Here is a 25,722-nt window from a genome sequence, read left to right as displayed (position 1 = left end):
TCTGGTGGAGGCAGGGCAGATATTCACTGGTGTTACTGGATCTGTGCTCAGACGTGTCTCTGGGTCACAGGAACATCAACTGTTCACATTATGTTCTGGAGACGGGCCGAGACACCGACAGTTACAGTTACAGTTACATCCAGTGAAACTCTCAAACTTCTGATTAATGTTCTGCTGAAGAAATAAATAAAATACAGACTTGCACATTTTCTACTTCCATGAATCCACATGTATATTAATGATTAACGTATAAACAGTCATCAGTGTGCTTCACAGTATCAGCATGTTGTTCAGAGTCCAGTTCAGAGCAGCTGACAGCAGCACAGTGAAGACATCTGCTCAAAGTGGACCCAAGCTTTGTAGATTCTAACTTTATTTAAACAGTATGATGACACTGAGCAGCTCTACAGACTCTGTATCATCAATGAGTGGACCTCTGATTACAACACAACTCATTCACACAATCACACAATACAAATGTGATCCAGTGTGTCCTGACAGAGACTATACACAGAATCACACCAGGTCTGATATCAGCACCAGAACAAATGTTCCTGTAAAACACACACAGTCAAACTCCTGTTTGTTTTCAGTCTCATGTGTTGAGGTTCTGTTGGGTCCAGACACAAACACCTCAAACTCCTGGTTCTGTCTCACACACAGCTGGATAACGACATCTTACAACATCCTGTGATCTCTCCTCCACCACCTCCTCCTCCCCTACCTCCTCCTTCCTGCTACTCCTCCTCACTCCTCCTCCTCCAGCACCTGCTCCTCCTCCTCCCTGTCACTCCTACTCCTGCTCCTGCTCCTTCTCCTCCTCTACTTCCTCCTTCTCCTACTGCTCCTCCTCCTCCTCCTCCTCCTCCTGCTCCTCCTCCTCCTCCTGCTCCTGCTCCTCCTCCTCCTCACTCCTGGTTCCGGCTCCAGCTCACAGGGATCCACTGTGGTTCGTCCTGGACCTCCTGTATGATGGAGCACAGTGTGATGCAGGCGTCCTGCAGGTCGTCGTTCACCAACACGCTGTCAAAGAACTGTTTGTACTTCGCCTCGATGAGCCGGGACAAGTCCTCCATCTCCAGCAGGTCGTCCTCCTGCAGGAGGACAGACACCAGGACGTGATCTCTCTGTGGGTCACTTTACAGATTTATAAGATAAGATGATCCTTTATTGATCGCAGAGAGACATTTAGTTGTTGTAACATGTAGAAACTGAAATAGCGTAGATCAAGATAAAAATACATGAAAATAAAACAGAAGGTAACCACAGTTGTTCAAATGGTTCTGATGAGCTGTTGTCTCAACTTAAACATGGTCCAGTTCTTACTGTGAAGGCTCTTTTGACACTGTAGCTGGTGATGATCCGGGCGTCTCTCCTTGTCTGTCTCAGTCTCTCAGGACTCGGAGCTTTGATGAAGATAACGTAGGGCTTCAGTTTTCCTGTCCGCAGCGTCAGGATGCTCTGATGAGAGAACAACAGATCTGTGTTCATCCGCTGCTGAAAATAGTCCCGAACAAATGTTCTGTTTGTTTGATAAAGAGTGAGCAGCTGTTCAACCTTCACCAGGAACCAACGGAGCACAGACTGGAAGTGATCTTATCTTTCACTTTGTGTCCTTGAGTCATCCTCAGTGTATACTACATGTACACAGAGTACTCAGTGTATACTACATGTACACAGAGTACTCAGTGTATACTACATGTACACGCAGTACTCAGTGTATACTACATGTACACACAGTACTCAGTGTATACTACATGTACACACACAGTAATCAGTGTATACTACATGTACACACACAGTACTCAGTGTATACTACATGTACACACACAGTAATCAGTGTATACTACATGTACACACAGTACTCAGTGTATACTACATGTACACACACAGTAATCAGTGTATACTACATGTACACACACAGTACTCAGTGTATACTACATGTACACACACAGTAATCAGTGTATACTACATGTACACACAGTACTCAGTGTATACTACATGTACACACACAGTAATCAGTGTATACTACATGTACACACACAGTACTCAGTGTATACTACATGTATACAACACAACGCATTAAACATGATCAGAATCTAAATAAAGATCCTGGCGGTTAGGTCACAGCAGAGATCCTGTTGGTTCTGACCGACTCTTAATGTAACTCACTCGTGGTTCAACGTCGACGATGCACATCCGTCCTCGTTTTAACACCTCGTCTACAGCATCAGTGCTCGTCCCGTACAGGTGACCCTTATACTCTCCGTACTCCACAAACCTGAACACACATCAACAGATAAATATCAGGCTATAAAATAATAACAACAATTAAATACATTTCAAAAACATGTAAACAAAGATGGCGATGCTCTCACCTGTGATTACACACCATGTACTCAAACAGCTCCTTGGTCACAAAGTGGTACTCTCTTCCTGTCTGCTCGCCTGCTCTGATTGGACGAGTGGTGTCTGGAGGAACAGGGCGACAGCCAATCAGAGCAGAGTAATTATTCACTGATGACTCTGTCTGACATGGTAGATTACATCCTATTTAAACAAATGTGTTCAGTGGAGGACACGTACGAGGTACGGGTCCCTGGAAGGTGGAAGGGTTCAGTTTGATGAGTCTCTTCCTCAGTTCATTCACTCCGACACCTGAAGCACCTAGACGGACACAAAACAGAGACATGAGGCTCTGTGCAGACTGTAAGACAGACACAGGACAGACTGACACACAGAGACAGGAGAGTACAGGGACACAAACAGTAATGGTGTCTCACCGACGAGGACGATGAGGCGGTGGTTCTCCTGCGGGAGGCGCTGGTACAAACACACCTCCTCGTAGGGAGTGGACAGAGCGCTGCTGTTGGGCGAGCAGGAGGTGCAGGACTGACGTCTCCTCCTGTAGGACGTCCTCCTCCACAGACGGAAACTCCTACGGAAACCAGCTGAAGAGAAGACGACTCGTTTATTAATCTACTGGATCTTTAATATCCAGAAGGAAGGATCAATAAATCAAGTGTCAGTATTTATTAGACTTTAACAAGGCTTCATAATGAACATTGATGAAACTCTATTAACATGTTCATTAACAGTTTCCTCATGTGTTTATTTTATAAATCTTAATTTCTATTAAATTCATTATTTTATTTTATTCATCAATGAGCCGAGAAGTTTTAAACCTCGAGTCACTCAGGACGACTTCTGCTCCATCATCATCACTCTGTGTACAGACTCAGAGTGTTAATTAACTCATGAACCACAGTAACTAAGTACAGTTACTAACTCTAGTAACAACTACAGTAACTAAGTACAGTAAGTAACTGTGTGTTACCGAGGTAGATCCCATCAGTGATGTCGGAGTCGGCCTCATCTGAAAGAAGGAAACATTCAGACTGTTCAGAATTAAAATAATAAATATAAACAAACGTCCTCTTGAACTTTCCTTTAAACAGACTTGACGACACACAGAAGTTAAACAGGACGCAGCAGATCAATCAGCAGATGGATCAGCAGATCAATTATTAGATTGATGAGTGTGGACGATATAAAACGTCCACATTTAATGCACCCTCCTCACTTTTTATGTGCAGATTGATTGAGTGAGATTCAAATTTAAACGATCTTCCACGTTTTAGTATTCAACAGTTTGTTATTGAGACATGAAGTCACAACACAAAAACAAAGTGATGTCAGTGTTTTCCAGCAGGGGGCAGCAGAGAGCTGACTGAGTTGTGAAAGAGACTTTTCTCCTTGAAGCCAAAGTCATGTGTTTTCATTTAATAAGTGATGACATCATCAATATTTCAGTAAAAAGCCGAGACGAGAGAAAACACTGAACACAGATGCTGTGGTGGAGTATTTGTTACTGACAGGAAGTATCAGCTGTTATTAAAGTGCTGAGGAGGATCAGCTGTTCTCATGGACGCTCTGATCTCTGAAGTCTGCAGTCTGTCTGAGTGAAAACAAACAAACCACTGCTACTAATTACAGACTGACAGACTGATGACAGCACAACAAATCAAAGAGTGATCAGCAGAGATCGATCTCTTACCAAAATGCATTTCTTCCAGCTCTGGAGAAAACAGAGAGACAGGAGTCACTTCACTGATCTGATGGATGATCATTCATATTAATAGCATCACTGTGTCGGCTGGTTGTACCTGTGACTGTGTGTTTGTCATCAGCATGCGTTCGATCGTCCTCTGAAACAGACAGAACATTATTCTGAATAATAACCAAAGCTGCAGTCAGCAAACACAACATGGAGTTTACTGTGTGATTAAAGACTCACAACATGCCTGAACACACTAACCGTTATCAGGCAGCGTCACTGAGGACAGACAGAGAACACAAACACATGTTAACACATCAGACTGACCCCTGCGGGCAGAGACAGAGAACTACAGAGGCAGTGACTGAAGTTCGGACTGTGGAACAGTTTTATTTTGTGTATTTTTAAGATACATAAACAAAACAAATGTAAACATTAGTGTCATTGAGAATATTGATGAGCTCACAGGGTCTGATGCAGGTATGAACCTGTAACGGCTGACACCACCACTGCTCCCTCTGTTTACTGCAGAGACAGAAGAAGAAGAAGATTCAACACTTAAACTGCACATAGAAACAAACTAAAGCATGAAAACAACAGACATCAGCTGATTCAGGTCGCTCATGACTCCACATGAAACAATAACTCATTCATCAATCCATGAAGAAATAACTGGCAACTACTTGGATGAATAGATTAATTACTTCAGTTAATTCTCTGTGGAAAACAACAGAAATCCTCCCATAATAGATCAAATATAATATATATGTTTATATTTTCTGATGTTATTTGTGATGTAAAACAGTAAAATAAAGTTCAGACAGTCAAACACAACAAAACCTTTGAAGGTGTTGGGACCGTCCACATGGTTCTGACGTCGGATCGGCCCGTGTGCAGCTCAATGCTTAAACGCGGCTTTCTTGCACTATAAAAGCCTGGTGAACAAAGGAAAATGCAACGACCCTTATGTCCCGTAGGTGGCGCCTGCTTGTCACAGCCCCAGGTTGGAAACCCCCCATCTCCTATTTTCTGTGGACGCACCTGAACGCATCACTTCCGCCGACACCGGAGGAGATAAATACAAGCGTCGGCTATTACTCTAAGGGAGCATACAGATGTCTGGACTTATTTTTCCCGCCCAGGCCGCAGTCTTTCATCTTACCAGACGAGCCAAAACTGCGCCGTGTTCACGGAACACGCTCTGGATCCTTAAAAGATGCTGTGCAACCAGACCCTTTTTTACCTGCCTGCAGAAGGAGGATACTTTTATTTTTCCTCAGAAAACGCCCGCCCGTTTTCTTATTGCCCGTCGACTACGCTGTCTAATGCCAGGTTCAGACAGGAGCCAGTCATTTTCGATTCGGTGCCCATGTTAACGAATTGTGTCGTTCACATAGGTAGCGCCAGGGCGCTCTGCTACGCTGCCGGCGCGCGCCGTGCAGCGATCGTTTCGGTGTCTGGTCTATTTTTTTTGCGTGCCGTGGCCGAAAGTGTCAAGCCGGGCAGGAAGTCAAACAAAGCAACAATGAGAGAATCTGGTCAATTTTTTTAAATTCACATTTACATTTAGGGCATTCAGCAGATGCTTTTGTCCAAAGCGACTTACAATAATGTACATTTGTCAGAAAGAAACCACAACATATCTCTGTTGATAAAGTAGAAAGGATAGAAACAATATTAAAGCCCTCGTCAGAGCAAAGTAGTTGCTTATTCATCAAGGATACCTCCGATAAGTGCTATGATGTAAGTGCTGAAGGTAGGAACATACAAGTGCATATAAGTACTTTTTTTTGTTTGTTTGTTTTTTGTGGGGGGGCGGTTGGGGCTATGCAGGGTCGAGGTGAAGTCTGAACAAGTGAGTCTTGAGTCTTGAGTCTTTTGCAAAAGATGGCGAGCGATTCTGCTGTCCTGACGTTGGTCGGGAGTTCATTCCACCGATGGCCAATGTAGTAGAGCGAAGTGCTTGTGATGGGGCGTGTGGTCTGACCAGTGTTTGGAGGTAGACAGGTGCAGTTCGGTTGACAGCATTGAAGGCCAGCAGCATGGTCTTGAATCTGATGCGGGCCACAACAGGAAGCCAGTGGAGGTCACGGAGGAGGGGGGTCACATGGGAGAATTTGGGTAGATTGAAAACGAGGCGTGCTGCAGCGTTCTGGATACGTTGCAAAGGTCCAGCCAAGAGCGAGTTGCAGTAGTCGAGGCGGGAGATGACCAGCGATTGAACCAGGAGTTGCGTTGCTTCCTTTGTGAGGAAGGACCGGATCCTGCGGATGTTGTAGAGGGCAAATCTGCAGGATCGGGCCACCGCGGTGATGTTGGGGGTGCAGGAAAGTCCGTTGTCGAGGATAACACCCAGATTCTTTGCAGTCGATGAAGGCGATACTGTGACGTTTTTTCGACAGTGACTGCCAGGTCCATGTGAGGGCAGTCTTTCCCCAGGATGAAGAGGAGTTCAGTTTTACTGAGGTTGAGCTTGAGATGAGATGTCTGCCAGACAGTCCGAAATGCGCGTGGCAACATGGGTGTTGGAGGATGGGGAAAAATAAAACAAATTTCAAAATAAAACTAGTTTCGATAATTAAACACCCTGATTGACAGAAAACTACTCATTACTATGAAGTGGACATACATTTACAGTTGTCAGGAAAACATGGCGTTGTTATTTACTTTCCTATGGTGAAAAAACAGCTCCAAGTGTGACTACAGAACAGCTGAGGAGCAGAGCCGTTTGCCGACTGGAGCGGAGAAATCCATGTCTGGTGTGAACAGAAGGGCCGTGGCTCGCGCGAGAATTTCCGAGCGCGGCGCTTCGGCGTCCTGTCTGAACCTGCCGTTAACAGCTAACGCAGAAACTGCAACCGCCTTTAATCAACGCCGAGGAAGCGAGCTGGATTAAGGAAGACACGACTACAAGTGAGGCTTATTTAGTGTCTGGGCAGATACTAAGTTAGCATGCATTGTATGCTTGTGAGCTGTGTCCCTCTATTTATTGCTATTTGTTTTATGTGGGAAAACATGTTGTTTGCTTTCCCTTTTTGCTCATTACGGAGTTTATTTGAGCCCCTCCACGCCGTGGAGCGGGAGTGTTAGCCTAGCTGCCGCTAAGGGCGTTGGCCCTTTGTCTTTGTCTTGGTCTCTCTCTCTCCCTCTCTTTAACTAACCCACATGTACAGTACATGAACACACATTAGGGGTTACGCGTGCGCAAACGTAATCTTATGGGCAAACTGTTGGAGACTTATGGTTGATGACGTCGCTGTAACATAAGATATGTGTGTCTCGTGATATCTCCCTTTATGACTTCAGAGACGGGCGCCTCGTGGTACGTCCACCTTTTGTTGGACCGTAGGTCACTTTCCCTACAAATTCCTCTCATGTGCAATCAAAGTGCACACGAGGCCAACGGTGGTGTAACCATTGCCGTTGTTCAAATCTCACGCGTTTGTTCATTTGACTAGCTTTAGGTGACGTATTCACGTGCACCATTTTTGGAATTCTAGACACATGATTCAGCAAAATCTATTGTCCTTATTGAATTCGTATCCACGCGTGACTTCCGGCCATTTTTTTAGTCGAACGAACATGAGTTCCCCATTTCCTGTTCGGCCATTTTTGTAGTCCTTTCAACAGAACACTCTGTAGCTGTGTCCAAATTCAGGGGCTGCAGCCCTCGAAGGGCGCATTTGAAGGCCAATTACGTCACAACGCTGCACGAAGGCTGTCCAAATTCGAAGGCTCCTTCAAACGCAGCCCACAAATGCAGCCTGCTTCTCCCGCTTTTTGGAGGACGGACCGCTACTATCCTTTGCGGCCTCCCATATCCCAAGATCCTTTGCGCGCCGCTGCTCAGTCCCGAAAAAGAAGAGGGAAAACTGAACAATGGCGACGTCAAGTGGCGCAGACTTGACATTTAAATGTAAGTAGTAACTTCAGCGGACTTTCAGTTAAAATACGTGTCGCTGGTAATGCATTAGCATACGGCATAAATTAGCATTATTCCGTTGGAAGTAAAGCCTTAAAAGCCTTCACTTTCAAAATGTTAGACGTTCAGAAAACCATAAAATCCATTCAGTCAACTCTCTTTCGCGGGCCTGGGTGGCATCAATCGTGACGTAACGGTAAGGGGTGGGAACATCTGGTGACGCAACCAGGAAATACTCCGAAGGCTAGACCGTCCAATTTAACAATGGTTGATGCGGCCATCAAAGGACTCTCAGGGGACTCCGAATTTAAAGAATCTTATATTATGAAAACAGTCCACCGGCCTTTGTGGACTCCGGAGGCCGGGTCCTTCGGAGTCCACGAAGGCCAGGTCCTTCGAAGGATGCAGCCCCGGAATTTGGACACAGCTCGTGACGTCACCCTCCAAGGGAGCGTGACCGCCATTTTTGCTCTCCGCCATCTTATTTCTTTGACTACAACCGTGTTTATTGAAAGTATTATTGATTTAATCAATTTGCTAACAATAATAAAGTCTATTATATTGTACATAGCAGTTTTCTGTGATTATTTTGTGCATATGTTTTGTGGCATTTACTGGTTGTGATGGCCAGTGCTAGGATTCATTTCCTTCACTGTTCCTTTAATTGTAAATATTTTACAAATATTTACATTTAAAGTGAACCCTTCTTTGAGACTAATTTTGGTCTGGTTATTGGTCCCTGATTTCAGGGTGGTGCCCCGTTTTTACCAATTTGAAAATTAATTTTATTAATTTTTATTTTTAATTTTAATAATTATTTTCAATAATTATTAATTCCTAATAACCACACCTGCCCACCATCCATTCCCAACAAAGGCATCATCTTTTCCTTCAATGTTTCATAGACTGAATGATTCATTGATTAACTCAGGGAATAATTTGGAGATATTAATAACCATTACTTGAAATAAGAGTTAGTCGCAGCGCTCAGTCTGTTGGCCACAACCTGTAGATTCAGGAGGAAACATGAAGTGATCCAGATCATTGATTAGTTTTAATGAAGAAACAGCTGAATATGAAAAGTTACTAAATGTTCTCTGATGTTTTTAACTGAATCGGTGTCCAGTGAGTAAAGTTTGGTTATCAGGTCTTTAGATGTGTGACCGTCACCTCTTCAGCGTGCTAGCAGAGGGAATCAGACCAGCGCAGGAAACCGTACACGGCAGCTTCTTGGCCTGCCACCACTGTCCGTCCGACTGGTCCACCACCTCCAGCAGGTCTCCTCTGCTGAACGCCATCCCTGCATCGGGACACGGGATGGACGAGTCCTGCAGGGGGCAGTAGTCTACCATCGCCCTCATGTACACCTGACAGACACAGAGCAGGGAACGTGTTGGTCTGCGTCCTCCTTTGAAAATGTTTTAAAAACTCATTTTTATAAAATGTCTTTAATTAGTATATTTTCTTGTTTGTGCTCTTACTCTGTCAGTTTTTATTTTGTTTTTTTAATCTCCTCCTGTATATCATTCTGTCATTGAACTGTGCATTTTTTACTTTTTGTCTGTGAAGTACTTGTTATATAAATAAAGTTTATTAATTATGATTTGGATTCTTCATAAACTGCTGTAAAACAATGCAAGACTATACACTTAAAAACTAGAAATGGAATCGGTAGATAAAAATATGAAGAAGATAAAAAATTTGATAGCGTTAGATTCTTATTTAACTCTGGATAAGAAAATGAATCAGGGTTAGGGTTAAATAAATAAATCAGGCGGGCAGCGCGACTCGCCGCCTCTGGAAAACTAAAACAACTGTTAGTTTGAAAGTCCTGAATAATGAAGCAGCAGCTGTTCTGATGGACTGTTTTCATAATATAAGATTTTTTAAATGAGCCGCCATGTTGGCCCAGTTTGAGGTGTGAAAGTGTTTGTGCAGCTGTAGGAGGAACGAGGACGCTCAGGTCCAGAACCACGGACACATTCATTAACTGAGTGGACTGATTGTTATATTTGATGGTAGACAGACGTCCACCATGAGTCACAGAGACACAGTCAGCCTGTCAGTGTGTTTATATTCATATTCACAGCGACTCCATGAGATCGAGCTAAGATGTGGAGGTCTGCCGGATGTTTCTTACCGACTTGAGGCTGCTGCTGCTCTGAGCTGCGTTAGGAATGACTTTAAACAGGATCGTCCCCCGAGACTTAATCTGACAGGAAGAGACACACCAGAGTGAACAGAACCAACAGAACCAGCAGCACCAGCTAACACTTCAACACTGAGGGACACATTTATGATTCTATCATTTCATTTCATCATCTGTGGCCTCCCACATACTCAGACGTGCTTCTGATGATTGATTTATATTATTAATCAATGATGGGACCCACCAGGATCTGGATGACCTGTTCTGGCTCCAAACCCACCACAGGGTTTCCATTCACCTCCACCAGCAGATCACCAGGATGAAGAAGGCCTAACACACACACACACACACACACACACACACATTATAATACACAATACAGACTTTTTAAGTACACGAGTTGCTGAGTTGATGTCAGGTGACGCTGAAACATGGTGGAAGAGAGTAAACATTTGGGTTGATGGTCAGAAACTTTAGGGTTAGTTTGTTGTGTAGTCGTTGTGTTGTTTCCTTTCCTTTGTCACTCAAATACTGGAAACAGTTGTCAGCATGTTGTTTAAACACTCTGAGCTATAAAATCAAAACAACTTTTCTTGGTTGGAAGAACGACTTCCCAGTTCAGGAAATGGGACCATGTGAGTACCTGAATGCATCATTACATACAGTCCCCTCCAGAACTACCACGAGTTCGAGGCCAGTTCTTCTATTTTGTCTGTACACTAAAAAACATTTGGGTTTGACATCAAAAGATGAATATGAGACAAGAGATCATCTCCAGGTGTTTACATGTGGATCTGTTACACAACTTAGAAGAAGCATCATCTGTAACAGAACACCAAACTTTTAGGTACGTTCAGGAACAGATCAGACTGAATAATATAATAATAATATAATATATAATAATATAATAATATCATATTCAGTTGCAGATTCTTTGCTTCAATAACTGCATCAAGCCTTCGACCCGCTGACATCACCAGACCTTTACATTCTTCTTGTGAGATGCTTTTCCAGGTTTTCACCGCAGCCTCTTTCAGCTGTTGTTTGTTTCGGGGGGTTTCCCCCTTCAGTCTCCTCTTCAGCAGGTCAATAAGTCTGGAGACTGACTTCAGTCTAAAACCATCCTCTTCTCTCCCCTGATGAACTCCCTGGTTGTTTTGTGTTTTGGGTCGTTGTCTTTCTGCATGATGAAGGATCTCCCGATCAGTTTGGTTCCATCTCTCTTTAAATTTTGATTTCTGATTCTGATTTTCTGATTCTGAAATTGGCAGACAAAATGTTTCTGTAGACTTCTGAGTTCATTTTGCTGCTGCCATCATGTGTTACATCATCACTGAAGATCAATGAGCCCGGCCCAGAAGAAGCCATGCAGCCAAAGCCATGATATTACCTCCACCGTGTTTCCCAGATGAGCTTGTGTGTTTGGGATCATGAGCAGATCTTTCTTTCTCCACACATCAGACTTTCCATCACATTGGTAAACGTTCATCTTTGTCTCATCAGACCATAAAACTTTGTCCCAGAACTTTTGAGCCTCGTCTCTGTACTTTTTGGCAAATCCCACTCTGGCCTTCCTATTCTTATTGCTAATGAGTGGTTTGCATCTTCTGGTGTGGCCTCTGGACTTTTGTTCCTGAAGTCTTCTGCGAACCGTGGATTGTGATACCTTCACTCCTGCACTCTGCAGGTTGTTGGTGATGTCACTGACAGTTGTTTTAGGGTTTTTACAGCTCTCACAATGTTTTGTCATCAACTGCTGATGTTTTCCTTCATCTACCAGTTTGACGTCTGTTGCTGAGAACACCAGTGGTTTCTTTCTTCTTCAGGACAGTCCACATGGTTGTACCGGCGATGGCCAATGTTTGTGCAATAGCTCTGATTGATTTTTCATCTTCTCTCCCATAGACAGCTCTCTGGTCTTCATGTTGGTTACACCCTTTTAACTATAAATGCAGTCTGCAAAGGCAAAACCCAAAGCTGAAACTTAGAGTAGACATTCAGCACTATTTACTGTTTGAATAATCAGACGGATAGGACACACTGGGCAGCAAAAAACACCTGTACGTCACATGTTCCAATCATTTTGCTCACTTGAAAATTTGGTGGGTTCAAACAAAAGGTGCTATCTCTTAAGTTGTGTAACAGATCTGGATGTAAACACCTGGAAATGGAAGCTGACACCCTGATCTCTTGTCTCATATTCATCTTTTGATGTCAAACCCAAATGTTTTCAGTGTCCAGACAAAATAAAAGAACTGACCTTGCTGTTTTGATAGTTCTGGAGGGGACTGTACACACACACACACACACACACACACACACACACACACACACACCCATATAGTTGATACAGTTTTGTCTCACCGCTGCGGTCAGCAAGTCCTCCATGAATCACTCTGGCGATGTAGATCTCTCCTGTCTCCTCGTCTCTCCTGATAGTTGCCCCCTGAAAGACCATCAGACAGACACAGACAGACAGACAGAGAGACAGTTACTCCAAATGTAACAACCATCGTAGCAGTAACTAGCAGCTGTTAGTATAACTCTGTATAAGCAGAGAGGAAACACAGGAGAATATAATATTGAAGACACAAAATGGAGCGATGGGATGAAAACAAGTGATGATGGAAGCTGATATTCAGACTGGTATTACTGTTGTCATTGGATCATTTCTGTGTCAGAGTGGAGACTTGAGTTTATTCCTCAAGATGTGAAGGCAGACAGAAGTGGTGCCAGGCTGACTGGATCACCTGCCAGCTTCTTCTTCAGGGGATTTGATGCCCAGTGCAGACAGAAGAGCTCAGTGAAACAGAGCTTTAAAGTCTAAACATATTTTAGGCAGTGTAATCGGATCAGATTGAGTCAGATCAGAGCACATAACTACAGCAGGAAAGAACATCAAAGATCTGTACACAGTCGACAATACTAATACATTCATAATGAAAAGACAACAAATAAGATGGAATGATCTTCACATTTGTTTGCAAACCTGAAGTTATTCTAGATTCTGGATTGGTCACTAATCAGTCTATTACTTATTATCTAATAACAGTCTTCCTGCTCATATTGTACTCGTGTCTTTAGTCTATAGTGTCCTGTACACATCAGGTCCTGCAGAAGCAGCAGCAGACCGTTTCAACTTAAGGTGCTGATGGAGAGCAAAACCTTCTGATTTGTTAGGTCACATTTTTGGTGCAAATTATTTCAGAACATTTTTCGCAAATTTTACGTTAAAAAGTGAAGGGGAGAAAATCTGCTATTTCAAAAAGTGGCTGGGTCCAGATACAGAGTGACACCTCTGACAGACACATTAAAGCTCTGGTCTACGATCTGAGACAGGTTTGAAAAAAGCATCCCCCCCCACACTCACACCCCTCCCCTCCGAGCTCGTACCGCTCTCCCCTCGGAGCCCTGCGACACACCCCCTCCCCAACAAGCACCAAGAGCAACAAGCCGGCAGAAACCAAATACAGCCCAGCTTTGACTGCGGAGTAACGATGTCGGATTCACAGGTAAAGTTATTACAGTGCACGTTGAAACTCACGTAAATCTCGGAAGACATTACAATGTCCACAGCTAAGCTCCACAGCCAAGCTAGCGTAACGTCATTAGCATGTTACAGCTACGTTACGTTACAGCTAGGTAATAAGTTACTATTTATCAACAGCTAAGTTAGCCATTTCTAAAAGTTATTGAGGGCCAAGAGACTAACAGATGCTGCCGTCAGCTTTCATCACAACGATCGCTTCCACATTGTGGCTGAAAACTAAACCTGCATGAGCCTCGGTCTGAGTAGCACCACGACCGCGACACAAACGTGCCCCCGTAAACCAAATCATAAATCATATTGATTTAGCAAAGGCTTCGTTGAAAAAAAATGGACAAGACCGGGAGGAGGGTTAGCAAAACAGTTGAGAAGTGACCGAGCAAGAGGTTGTTATGGAGAGATAAATCTGGACAGGATGAATGAAACTCCAACGCGAAGCGAAGGGGTTTCATTCAGAATACTTTATTAATCCCTGGATTTTATTCATCCATTCATTCATTTTACTTGCTGCTTTATTTAGCTGCCACAAGCAAATAAATAGGCTGATTTGGTGTAAACATGATAGCAATTTTAGCTTACAATGCTAACATAGAGGCTAGTGTCTCCGTCGAACAAATAAACAAGTGTTGACAATACTGCAGAGACAGAAATTGTCTTGACACCGTCTAATAACACAGAAAAAACTAACGGCAGCTTTCACAGTCATCAGCAGCATCGGCATGAAAGTTATCTGTGTCACAACATCCACAATAAAGACGAAGATTACCTGCTCAGGGCCAAACAAACCATGCGGACTGCATGGCTGCTATTGGTCAATTTCTTTGCAGTTTTACAGGCGCTAGAGAGAATGGATTTATTTGGTTCCTTTTGCTCTTCATATTGTGTGGGTCGTGCTATTGGGCCATAACCACCATCTAAATGATGTTAATAATAATGATCAATCTTTCAAATCGTAGACCATAGCTTTAAAGAGACAAACTACTGACCCCTGCCAACTTTAACAGCTACAGGCTAACAACATTTACCACATTAGCATGCTAACATTAGCAGAGGTCACAAGAGAAACTGCAAAAAGATACAAGACAGATGATGAAGATGATGATGATGATGATGATGTTGGTGATGGCGGTGATGGTGGTGGTGATGGTGGTGATGTTGGTGATGGTGGTGGTGATGGTGACGGTAATGGTGGTGAAGATGGTGGTGATGGTGATGATGGTGATGGTGGTGATGGTGATGGTGATGATGGTAATGGTGGTGATGATGGTGGTGATGATGGTGATGGTGGTGATGTTGGTGATGGTGATGGTGGTGATGGTGATGGTGGTGGTGTTTGTGATGGTGGTGGTGATGGTGGTGATGTTGGTGATGGTGGTGGTGATGGTGATGGTAATGGTGGTGATGATGGTGGTGGTGATGGTGGTGATGATGGTGGTAATGGTGATGATGGTGGTGATGTTGGTGATGGTGATGGTGATGATGGTAATGGTGGTGATGATGGTGGTGATGGTGGTGATGGTAATGGTGGTGATGATGGTGGTGATGGTGATGGTAATGGTGGTGATGATGGTGGTGATGGTGGTGATGATGGTGGTAATGGTGATGATGGTGGTGATGTTGGTGATGGTGATGGTGGTGATGGTGGTGATGGTAATGGTGGTGATGATGGTGGTGATGGTGATGATGGTGGTGATGTTGGTGATGGTGATGGTGGTGATGGTGGTGATGATGGTGGTGATGGTGATGATGGTGGTGATGTTGGTGATGGTGATGGTGGTGATGGTAATGGTGGTGATGATGGTGGTGATGGTGATGATGGTAATGGTGGTGATGATGGTGCTGATGGTGATGATGGTGATGGTGGTGATGGTGATGGTGGTGATGGTGGTGATGGTAATGGTGGTGATGATGGTGGTGATGGTGGTGATGGTGATGATGGTGATGGTGGTGATGGTGATGGTGATGGCAGTGATGATGGTGGGGATGGTCAGGATTTCAAGGACAGCTGGATGTTGGTTGAGAAAAATATAATGTCTCTGTACCTTCTCCTCCTGTGTGTGATGATCCAGAGTCTGGTTATAATGAAAAATACAACCTTGTTCTTTCAACTAATAGCTTGGATCCAGATTTTGATGAAGATCTATTATCAGTGATTTCAGTCTGAGGTCTACAACTGAAAAAGTTAAAGAAGTAAGGTAGTTGAAGTGGGTAGTTGTAGTTGTGCTGTTGTAGGTGTCACCCAATGATTCCACTGGATGCATATCTGCTGAGTTATGGCTTTTGCTCCGTCATCCGTCGTCTGGCAAACCTGGGTCTTGAGTCCACCACGGTGCAGCTCTGCTGAACAGCTGGAGTTAGGAGACCGAGGAGTTTCCATGATAATTACATAATCACGCTTGACTGCAGTTATAGGTATGTGTTATAAACACAACAACAGGAAGTCTTCCCGACTGAAGGATTAGAAAAAGAGCTTGTATTTGTCTCTTTTTTTAGGTTTTTTCTTTTTAAAATTAACCGGATGTCATGTTGTTGTTTCGTGTCTGACTTCCTGTCTGCTCTGTGCTGAATTCGGCTGAATTGCTGCGTTGTGCTCCGGCATCCGCCAGAAATAGAAGTCCTGCGTATCTGCTCCGGAGGGCTGCGGACTGCCGGAGCTGGGACGGAGCAGACACGCAGCGCAGCGGACCTGGTGGAAGTTAACACAGACTAGAGTGAAACCGATCAGCCCCGCTGCCGTGACGGAGCAGAGCTGGACCGGACCCGTATCTGGAGGATTTTAGCCGTTAGAGTCTATTTTGGAATCCCAAGCTCATCAGGAGAGGAGACATTTTATTTTGAGCCTACTACTTCTTCCTCTTCTTCTTCTTCCTCTTGGTTGTCAAACATCCAGTGCTGTTACAGTCCTGCTGGTCCTCCAAAGGAGCTCTGGAAACTGATCCGTTATTGAGCCTCACCTGCACGTTACTCCCACCACCACCTGCCCTGTGGGTACTAAAGCTTATCACTGTCTTTTTAGATCCTCCATTCATTGGACTCCTTGATGTGGTGAAGCCATCTGCACAGGAGCTGACAGAAGAGGATGAAGAGGAGGAGGAGCAAGAAGACGAAGAGGAGGGCAAGAGGTGGCGAGGATAGGGTGTGGGAGGCTTACGGACCATCTTTGGAGAGACTGAGGAGACCCGTGGAGGAGGTGGGGGAGGAGTGTGTTGTTTGGGCCTGTGCGGAGGAGATGACTCAGGGTGTTTGCTGGCCACGATGAGCCCCTGGAGCTTGTCGACCACCTCTGCCAGCAGGTTGAGCGCCTGTGCTTTCTCCTCCACACTGTCTGTGATCATCTCTGTCGCTTCCATCACCTTCTGGCCCAGATGGCAAACATCCTGAGTGCCATGCTCAATGTTGCTAGCCACCACCTGAATGGTGGACCGTGGACCGTGGCCCTCCACACTGTGCTGTTTGGTTAGATCAGGAGGATGACAGAGGATTGGTTGGTTCTGGTTCTGACATCCATTGCGATGAGGAGCAGTAGCGTAGTGGGTCATTGGGGGATGACTTAACAGCTCATCTTCGTGTCTGTTCTGAAATCCAGGTTGACCCCAGTGTTGCCTCCCAGGGGTGGGGAGAGTGCTAATGCCCTGCTGCTGGGTGGAGGGATGAGCAGCAGGACTAGAAGGAGCTGTGTAGGCTCTGAGAGGAGTCCTCCCATCACCAGAGGAGGTCCTGCCAGGTGTGGGGATGTTCCTTGAGTGACCCCCTGTTGCCCCCTTTCTGTAGAGGGCGGGGGAGTTAGGGAGGCTAAGACCATACGCTGGAACTGGAGGACGAGGGTAGGCATAGTCATCACCTCCCCAAATGTGTTTGTCTGAAACTGAACCACCATGTAGAGAGGAGGAGGAAGAGACAAAGATTCAAATTAGTGCCGACAGAAACATGAAAGACACGCTGAGGAAAAAAGAACGTAGCTGAATGATTGAAAGATGAAAGAGATGATGAAGCAACACATTTTTTTGATTTGGTGACGATGAGGATGATATTCGATGATGAAAGACACTGGATGGATGAGCTGATGGATGAGCTGGTTGTCGCCACACTTTAGCTTGATGAATCCAGACATGAACTTTCAGATCAAAGGAGAACAAATGCAGAAATGGACGGAGAGATGATGGACATGATGTATTTTTCAAGCATCTCGGAGCAGAAATCAGTCTGTCTTTAAAAGTAAAAGTCTTTTATCGTAATGTGTTTCTTTCAGGCCTCGTGTAGGATATCAGACAGGAACAGTCCTCTGATGTCCTCACAGAATCACACTGACGGTTAAAACTGTCACGACCATTCTTCTCGCCTAATGAAGTCGCCTGATGAATCAAACTCTGACAGCCCTGGACAACAGGACTGACGTTATAAAAAATAAACAAACTGCTTCAGTGCAAATCGTGGAATCATTTTATAAAGATGGGTCCAGTAATTCTGGAGAAACACAGTCAGTTGTTGAGTCTGATTCCAAAGTCCTTTGGGTTGTTGTTGTTGTGGATCGTATAAATTGTAGCTACAGTCAATAGATGTGTTCATGTTTTTACTGTGTTGCAGGAAGTGTAACTAAAAGGTTTGACAGTGGAAGAGATGATAACATGTTTAATGCTCAATAGATGCTTGTGTGAAATTATGAGTTGATTCTTATCTTTCTATTTTAAATGTGTCCTGCCAGTGTTAACATGGCACAGAGGCATCGCTAGAAACACATCGCCGGGAAAACCATAGATTTCTTTTGTTACGCCGGGCCTGGAGCACGCTCTGATTTATAGCACCACATGTTCTGGGTTCTTTAGAGTTTAAAGAGGTTGAGATGATCTCAAGTGTTCAGTGCAAGAAGCAGAGTTGCACCACGTTTTGCATGAATTACATTTGATCCCCTGGGTTCATAAAGAGTGCCGCTCCACTGGTGCACCACGCTGTTTGTCCGACACAAGGCCACGACTGCAGCAACATGTCTGTGTGATTGGGGTCTGATGACATATTGGTAAAAACTGGCCGTTTATTCATTTTGGAGTGAATTTTTTTTGACAGTTTATATAACTATATAACATTTCTATAACATTTCCCTAAACACATGAAGCCTACATGTAAAAAGTTGTGCTTCGAATCAAACTACAACATAAAGGAAAGAGGTGGAAGCTTTGTCAGTGCTCTCAGTGCAGGAAGAACACCAGGAACACGGTTCTTGGTAAACCGGAGCACACGGGTCAGAACACAAACTTTTATTTAGGTAAACTCCAGTTTACCTTGGACTTTGTTTTTTTCCTGAAGGAAAACTAGAACACGTCATCATGAGTCGTACTTGATGAATCTGTCCTCTGCTGACAGTCGAGTGTTTCGTCCTCATTAACTTCCAGCTAGATTCCTTGGAGTGACTCTGATAAACTGTGTCCCAGCTGGATGAACTGTTGGACGTCTTGATGACGGATTGGACAAAGAATGACGAAATGGAAACATGGACAGATGATTGGTAAAGTCATGGAGTGACTGTCTTCATGTCTTCCTCCTCTTACCATTGCAGGGGGCGGGACTAAAGACAGAGGGAGCTGATTGGTTGAGCCCTGTCTTTGACAGATCTGTGGTTTGCAGACACAAACAGGAACTTCCTGTTGACTCGTAGCGAGGGAGAAAGGGACCTGACTGTCCTCTGTGGAGGGGCAAAGGTCTGGTTTCACTGTCGGTCACCCTGAGCTCCTCCCCCGACCGCGCCCTCCTGGCCGGGACAAGGCGCTCCAATGTGAGGCGACGCAGGCTGCTCCATCGACTACGAATCAGTCCTGCTCTGTCTCCTACAAACCCTCCGCACACCTCTCTGCCCTTCTGGGACAAAAAAATCACAAGCTGAAACAGGAAGATCTTTTCTCACATCTTCATCACAACTGTGAGCTTCAGACAAAAGACTATTATGATCGACGACTAAACAGATTCTCCTCAAAGTCTGGTCAGACTTCTACACCGTCACTTTGTCTCACCAGCGGCTGGTTGTTCTTCACCAGACAAACGATCCTCATGGCCTCCTCATCCTCAGGCATCTCATCAGGCAGAGGAGGTAAGATAGGTCCATAGTCTAACTGGGCCACACTGTCGTGGGTCGATAGGAGGGCCTGACAGACAGGTACAGGTGACAGAGAGAGAGAGAGGGACAGGTACAGCTGTTAGAACACAGAGAGAGAGACAGGTACAGCTGTTAGAACACAGAGAGAGACAGGTCAGCTCGCCCTGACTCTCAGCTCCCCGACCTCAACACCAGACCCTCAGGACAGACCTCAAACCATCTGGCCCGACCAAATCATAGAAGGACAGAAAGAGAAATACATCACCTACTGGAAAGACACCACAGAGAACCAGAGCAAAATGGATCGTTATTCAGCCTTAAACAGGTCGTACACAGTGGCAGAACACCTGAGCACCGTACCTGAGCACAGCCTCAGACAGACTCTGAGCAGATACAGACTGAGCGGACACAGTCTGGCTCTGGAAACCGGCCGACACAGACGGACCTGGACTCCCAGGGAGGACAGACTCTGCTCGCTCTGCTCACAGGGAGAAGTAGAGACTGAGCAACATTTCCTACTCCGCTGTGACAAATATCAACAAATTAGACAAAATTTCTTCCCCAGATTTAAAAACCACTGTGAGGAATTTGAGACACTTCCAGACGTAGACAAATTAAAATATGTTTTAGGTGAGAAACCAAAGTGCTGCAGACGAGCAGCTGAGTATGTGTCCTCCTGCCACAGACTGAGGGACGACCACAGAGACACCACAGAGCAGCAAACCACCGCTCCAAACTCTGCTCCTGGAAATACTGTAAATATGTCGTGATCACAATGATTTTCTTCTTTTTTTTTTTTTTCCTTTTCTGTGAGTAGATTGATAAATGTCTCAATTGTTAAGTTGTTTATATTTTATTGTTATGTTTATATTCTGCGATTGACTGTCATTAATCATCTGTTTATTGTTATTATTTTTATTAATATTATTTTATTGTTTATATGCTTTGGCAATATAAGCACTGCCTTGTCATGCCAATAAAGCTATTGAAATTGAAAATTGACAGGTACAGGTACAGGTGACGGAGAGAGAGACAGGTACAGCTGTTAGAGCACAGAGAGAGAGGGACGGGTACAGCTGTTAGAACACAGAGAGAGACAGGTACAGGTACAGGTGACAGAGAGAGAGAGAGGGACAGCTGTTAGAACACACAGAGAGAGACAGGTACAGGTGACAGAGAGAGAGACAGGTACAGCTGTTAGAACACAGAGAGAGACAGGTACAGGTACAGGTGACAGAGAGAGAGAGAGGGACAGCTGTTAGAACACACAGAGAGAGACAGGTACAGCTGTTAGAACACAGAGAGAGACAGGTACAGGTACAGGTGACAGAGAGAGAGACAGGGACAGCTGTTAGAACACACAGAGAGAGACAGGGACAGGTACAGGTGACAGAGAGAGAGACAGGGACAGCTGTTAGAACACACAGAGAGAGACAGGGACAGGTACAGGTGACAGAGAGAGAGAGAGGGACAGCTGTTAGAACACACAGAGAGAGACAGGTACAGGTACAGGTGACAGAGAGAGAGACAGGGACAGCTGTTAGAACACACAGAGAGAGACAGGGACAGGTACAGGTGACAGAGAGAGAGACAGGGACAGCTGTTAGAACACACAGAGAGAGACAGGTACAGGTACAGGTGACAGAGAGACAGCAGACCGGCCCGAGGCATAAGCGAACTAAGTGGCTGCTTGGCTGCTGTTGTATTTTGTTATTTTTCAATTCAAGCTCAGTAAACCACACTTAGTGCTTCACTTTGAATATGAAAGTTTAAAATACATTTGTGATTTTAGTACCCTCTAAGGTTAAAAGGTGACTGATTTGGTGTAAATAACAACTATATTAATACAGGGGTCTACCAAGCCCAGGGGGCCAGAGGTCTAGAGGGGCCAGGAGCCCCAAAACATTTGTGGTATGTGAGCAAGGATGGATTACTGAAAGAGGTCAAAGGGCCCTGAAGCCCAAGTCGTTGCATGAAGTCACTACCGCCATTGAGAATCTATGGGGTATTATCAAGAGGAGAATGAGGAGCACCAGACCCAAAAACAGAGAAGAGCTGACAGCAAGCATCAAGGAAATCTGGGCTTCCATAACTCCCAGGCAATGCCACAGGCTGATGGCCTCAATGCCACAGGCCGATGGCCTCAATGCCACAGGCCGATGGCCTCAATGCCACAGGCCGATGGCTTCAATGCCACAGGCCGATGGCCTCAATGCCACGGCGCATCGAGGCAGTGATTAAGGCAAAGGGATTCCCAACCAAGTATTGGAGATTGACATATCGTTTTGAAAGTACCATATTTTGATTGATTTGATGTGATCCTAATTTCTTTCTCTTTTTTTTCTGCAAAAACTGAGAAGTAAATGGTGATTTCTTCACAGTATTCTAATTTTTTGAATTCCTGTTTTCGTGGGTTTTATGAGCTGGAAGCCTAAATTATGTACAAATAAACAAATAAATACTTGAAATCGTTTAAATTGTGGGCCCTGAATCTATAATCTATGAAAGTTTAACTTTTGAATGGAATTATGGAAATAAATAAACTTTTCCATGATATTCTAATTTTTTGGAAAGGGTCTGTATATACCCTTCACACTTTGATTAACAAACATGTACACCAAACAAAACATGGTCAGATATTCACTTGTTTCATCGATTTCAAGAAAGCTTTCGACTCTATTTGGCATGAAGGGCTCTGTTACAGGCTGCTACACTGTGGTACAGGGGGCAACATGCACCATCTGGTTAAATCAATGTATCTGGAAAATATGTGTGCTGTTAAAACTGGAGACAAACAGACTGAACTCTTCACCAGAGAAGAGGTGAACGCCAGGGCTGCAGTTTAACTCCACTCTATTCAACGTGTATATAAATGAACGTATGTATGAATGTATATATAATTAATGTAAATCAATCTTGGTGTTGTGACAGGTACAGGTGACAGAGAGAGAGACAGATACCGATACAGGTGAGTAAGTTTGCTCACCTGGATGTGAGGAGAGTTGAGGAGGCTGTAGAGCTCTCGAGCTTCAGCTGAGGGACGGTGGATGTTCTGTACTGTACTGATGATCTGATGGACAGACAGACACACAGACAGACAGACAGGTATCTGTTAAAGGAAGTGTCGTGTTAAAGGGTGAGACAGGGTCTTGAGTTAAACTCCGGCTGAAGATATTCAGAAACAGGTTTTTGTAAAACGATGACGCAGACACAAACGTTGATCAGTGTTTGTGTTCTGATATGTGAGTATATGAGTTTGTACGGTGACAGAATGGATGTCTGATTGTTTATATCTAAAAAAAGGAAAGAGATGACAGCAGTCACGTTTCAATGCCTCCTTCACAGTATCATCTGTAACTAAGCAACCGACCACAGTAAACAATCTGCTTCCTGCACATGCTCAGTGTAACTGAACGGTCATGAGATCTGTGTTTCAGGTGTGTTGTCTGGACAGAAAACCACTTTACGAAGATACCTGTGTACATGTGGACGAGGACGAGTGTCATCCTCAGAGCCTCTGCTGTGTCTCTCTGCCCAAAAGACCCTGTAATAGTAACGTTAATTAGGTCTTTCTTTCTCATCCAAGAGGCTTCTTCATTTCTAACTAACTGGAGGAGCTGCAGGCTTTTAAACCCGGTGTGGGAGTGTCCTTACATAGCATGGGAGTGTCCTTACAATGTGTGAGAGTGCCCTTACATAGTGTGGGAGTGTCCTTACATAGTGTGGGAGTGTCCTTACAGAGTGTGTGAGTGTCCTTACAGAGTGTGAGAGTGTCTTTACATAGTGTGGGAGTGTCCTTACAGAGTGTGAGAGTGTCCTTACAGAGTGTGAGAGTGTCCTTACATAGTGTGAGAGTGTCTTTACATAGTGTGGGAGTGTCCTTACATAGCGTGGGAGTGTCCTTACAATGTGTGAGAGTGCCCTTACATAGTGTGGGAGTGTCCTTACATAGTGTGGGAGTGTCCTTACAGAGTGTGAGAGTGTCCTTACATAGTGTGGGAGTGTCTTTACATAGTGTGGGAGTGTCTTTACATAGTGTGGGAGTGTCCTTACAGAGTGTGTGAGTGTCCTTACAGAGTGTGAGAGTGTCCTTACATAGTGTGAGAGTGTCTTTACATAGTGTGTGAGTGTCCTTATAGAGTGTGGGAGTGTCCTTACAGTGTGTGAGAGTGTCCTTATATAGTGTGGGAGTGTCCTTACGTTAATTAGGTCAAGAGAGAGCATGGGAGTGTGAGTGAGTGAGCACTTAGAGTTACCATGACCTGGATGGCTGAGAACCTTCATCAATAGGTCTTTCTTTGTCTTCATTGACAAGCTGTGTGTGTGTATGTGTGTGCGTGTGTGCGTGCATGTGTGTGTCTACCTCATGTGAGAGTCCTGAGGCATAAGGCAGAATTGGACTTGGTGTCAACCTCTGGAACTGCATCAGGCACTCATAAATCTGGAGAGAAAACAGGAAATGACATCACTGCTTCACATTCACATGGTGTGTGTGTGTGTGTGTGTGTGTGTTTGTGTTAGTGCAGACATGTGTGTGTTTCAGTGTGTGCTGAGTCAGTTGTGTACCTTCAGCAGAGTGTGAAGCCACGGCGCACTCAGGAGTTCATGCAGCAGCTGAGCACCATGAACGTTTCTGTGGACGGCCTGACCAACGTCCTCCACCACACTGGACAGCATCGCACTGACACCTGCACACACACACACACACACACACACATGCACACACACACAATTTATAGGCTCCATTGTTGTGTAAGCTCTTTGGTTCTCATGCAGGAGACTGACAGAGTGAAGTCCGTCACTACAGCTTGTGTTGTTGCATCGTGTCCTTATTCAGTGAGAGCTTTTAGGTTTACTTCTTAAATGTTAAGCTGAAATTTAAAATTAAAATGTAAGTCAGTTTTCTTCACAGAAATTCATGAAATGCAAAGCCTTCTATATATTTTTTAAAAGTTATTTTATATACACCCTTTAAATCAAGTTCTCTCAACCCCTAGTGGTTGTCAAGACCGGCGGGTTGGAACCAGCATCATCAAGCCACTCTACACGCTAATTTCTAATTGACTTTGACTTTTATAACTTCTCGACTGGGCAGCAAAGGATTAAGATTTAATCAAACTGTGACAAGCTTGTTTGCTCTCAGAAAGCTGTCTCATAAAATGTCTGCAGGGTTCTTTGACTCGTTCTTAGGTCATGCAGCATTTTAGGTGATTTCTAAGCTCACACATGACAATCTGATGTGACTCCACTCGATGTGTAACAGACTCCAGCGTGCAGCAGACTGAATCTAGTTTGAAGAGTGTGTGATATGACAGCAGCTGTCGGAGGCTGAAGTTTGTCCTGAGCAGAAGGCAGACATGTTTGGGTCAGACAGGATTAACATGAGGAGCTCTGACCCGCACAGAGACACTAATACCATCTGAATTAGGTTTTACATCAGATTAAAATCAAATTAAGACCGGTCTGGATTTACACTCAAGGTTCAGGCTTCATTTCAATAAGACAATAAACAGTGAAGGAAGTCAGTGAGGGTCAGGTATACACTCTGTGTGTGTGTGTGTGTGTGTGTGTGTGTGTGTGTGTGTTTCTCACCATCCTCCATGGCAGCTTGTCTCATGGTGGTCGTCCACACTATGAGAACGAAAAGGCTGTGAAGATAAATTAAGCAGATTTTAGTGAGTGTGAAGCTTCAGAGGCACAAAATGAGGCAAGAACTTTTATCCACAGATATTTTCATTATTAACTGTGGGCGTCCGTTAGCTCAGTTGGTTCAGCGGGCGTGTGTTAGCTCCGTTGGTTCAGCGGACAGAGACACTAACTATTATTATATGTAATAAAAAAATAAATAAAATACTTTCTATGAAGAGCCCTCAGACTATATTGTGGTTAAAATAATCAATAAACGGTTGCTATAGAATACTATAGAACTTTCTTTCCTGATTTTTCAGTGAGAATCTGATTT

General features: G+C 44.4%; 1 protein-coding gene across 1 annotated transcript; it reads right to left on the bottom strand.

Moving 5' to 3' along the window:
• Positions 1 to 908: 908 nt before the first annotated feature.
• LOC311262857 (MAGUK p55 subfamily member 4-like) lies at positions 909 to 25,377 on the bottom strand (the record flags this gene model as incomplete). The annotated part of the gene is made up of 20 exons (XM_084362608.1): positions 909 to 1,094; positions 1,327 to 1,461; positions 2,173 to 2,281; positions 2,379 to 2,472; positions 2,587 to 2,667; positions 2,784 to 2,951; positions 3,338 to 3,376; positions 4,058 to 4,078; positions 4,167 to 4,208; positions 4,319 to 4,336; positions 4,524 to 4,582; positions 9,150 to 9,346; positions 10,120 to 10,191; positions 10,373 to 10,458; positions 12,493 to 12,574; positions 19,678 to 19,809; positions 22,747 to 22,830; positions 24,124 to 24,201; positions 24,327 to 24,448; positions 25,353 to 25,377. 20 exons carry the CDS (start codon positions 25,375 to 25,377, stop codon positions 909 to 911), a joined length of 1,830 nt encoding a protein of 609 aa, XP_084218734.1.
• Between the last annotated feature and the right edge of the window lie 345 nt (positions 25,378 to 25,722).

Source organism: Pagrus pagrus, assembly GCF_965226575.1.
Source record: "Pagrus pagrus genome assembly, chromosome: 9".
NCBI classification, from domain to species: domain Eukaryota; kingdom Metazoa; phylum Chordata; class Actinopteri; order Spariformes; family Sparidae; genus Pagrus; species Pagrus pagrus.
Note: the sequence above shows the minus strand (reverse complement) of the source record. Positions and strands in the feature narration are given on the sequence as shown.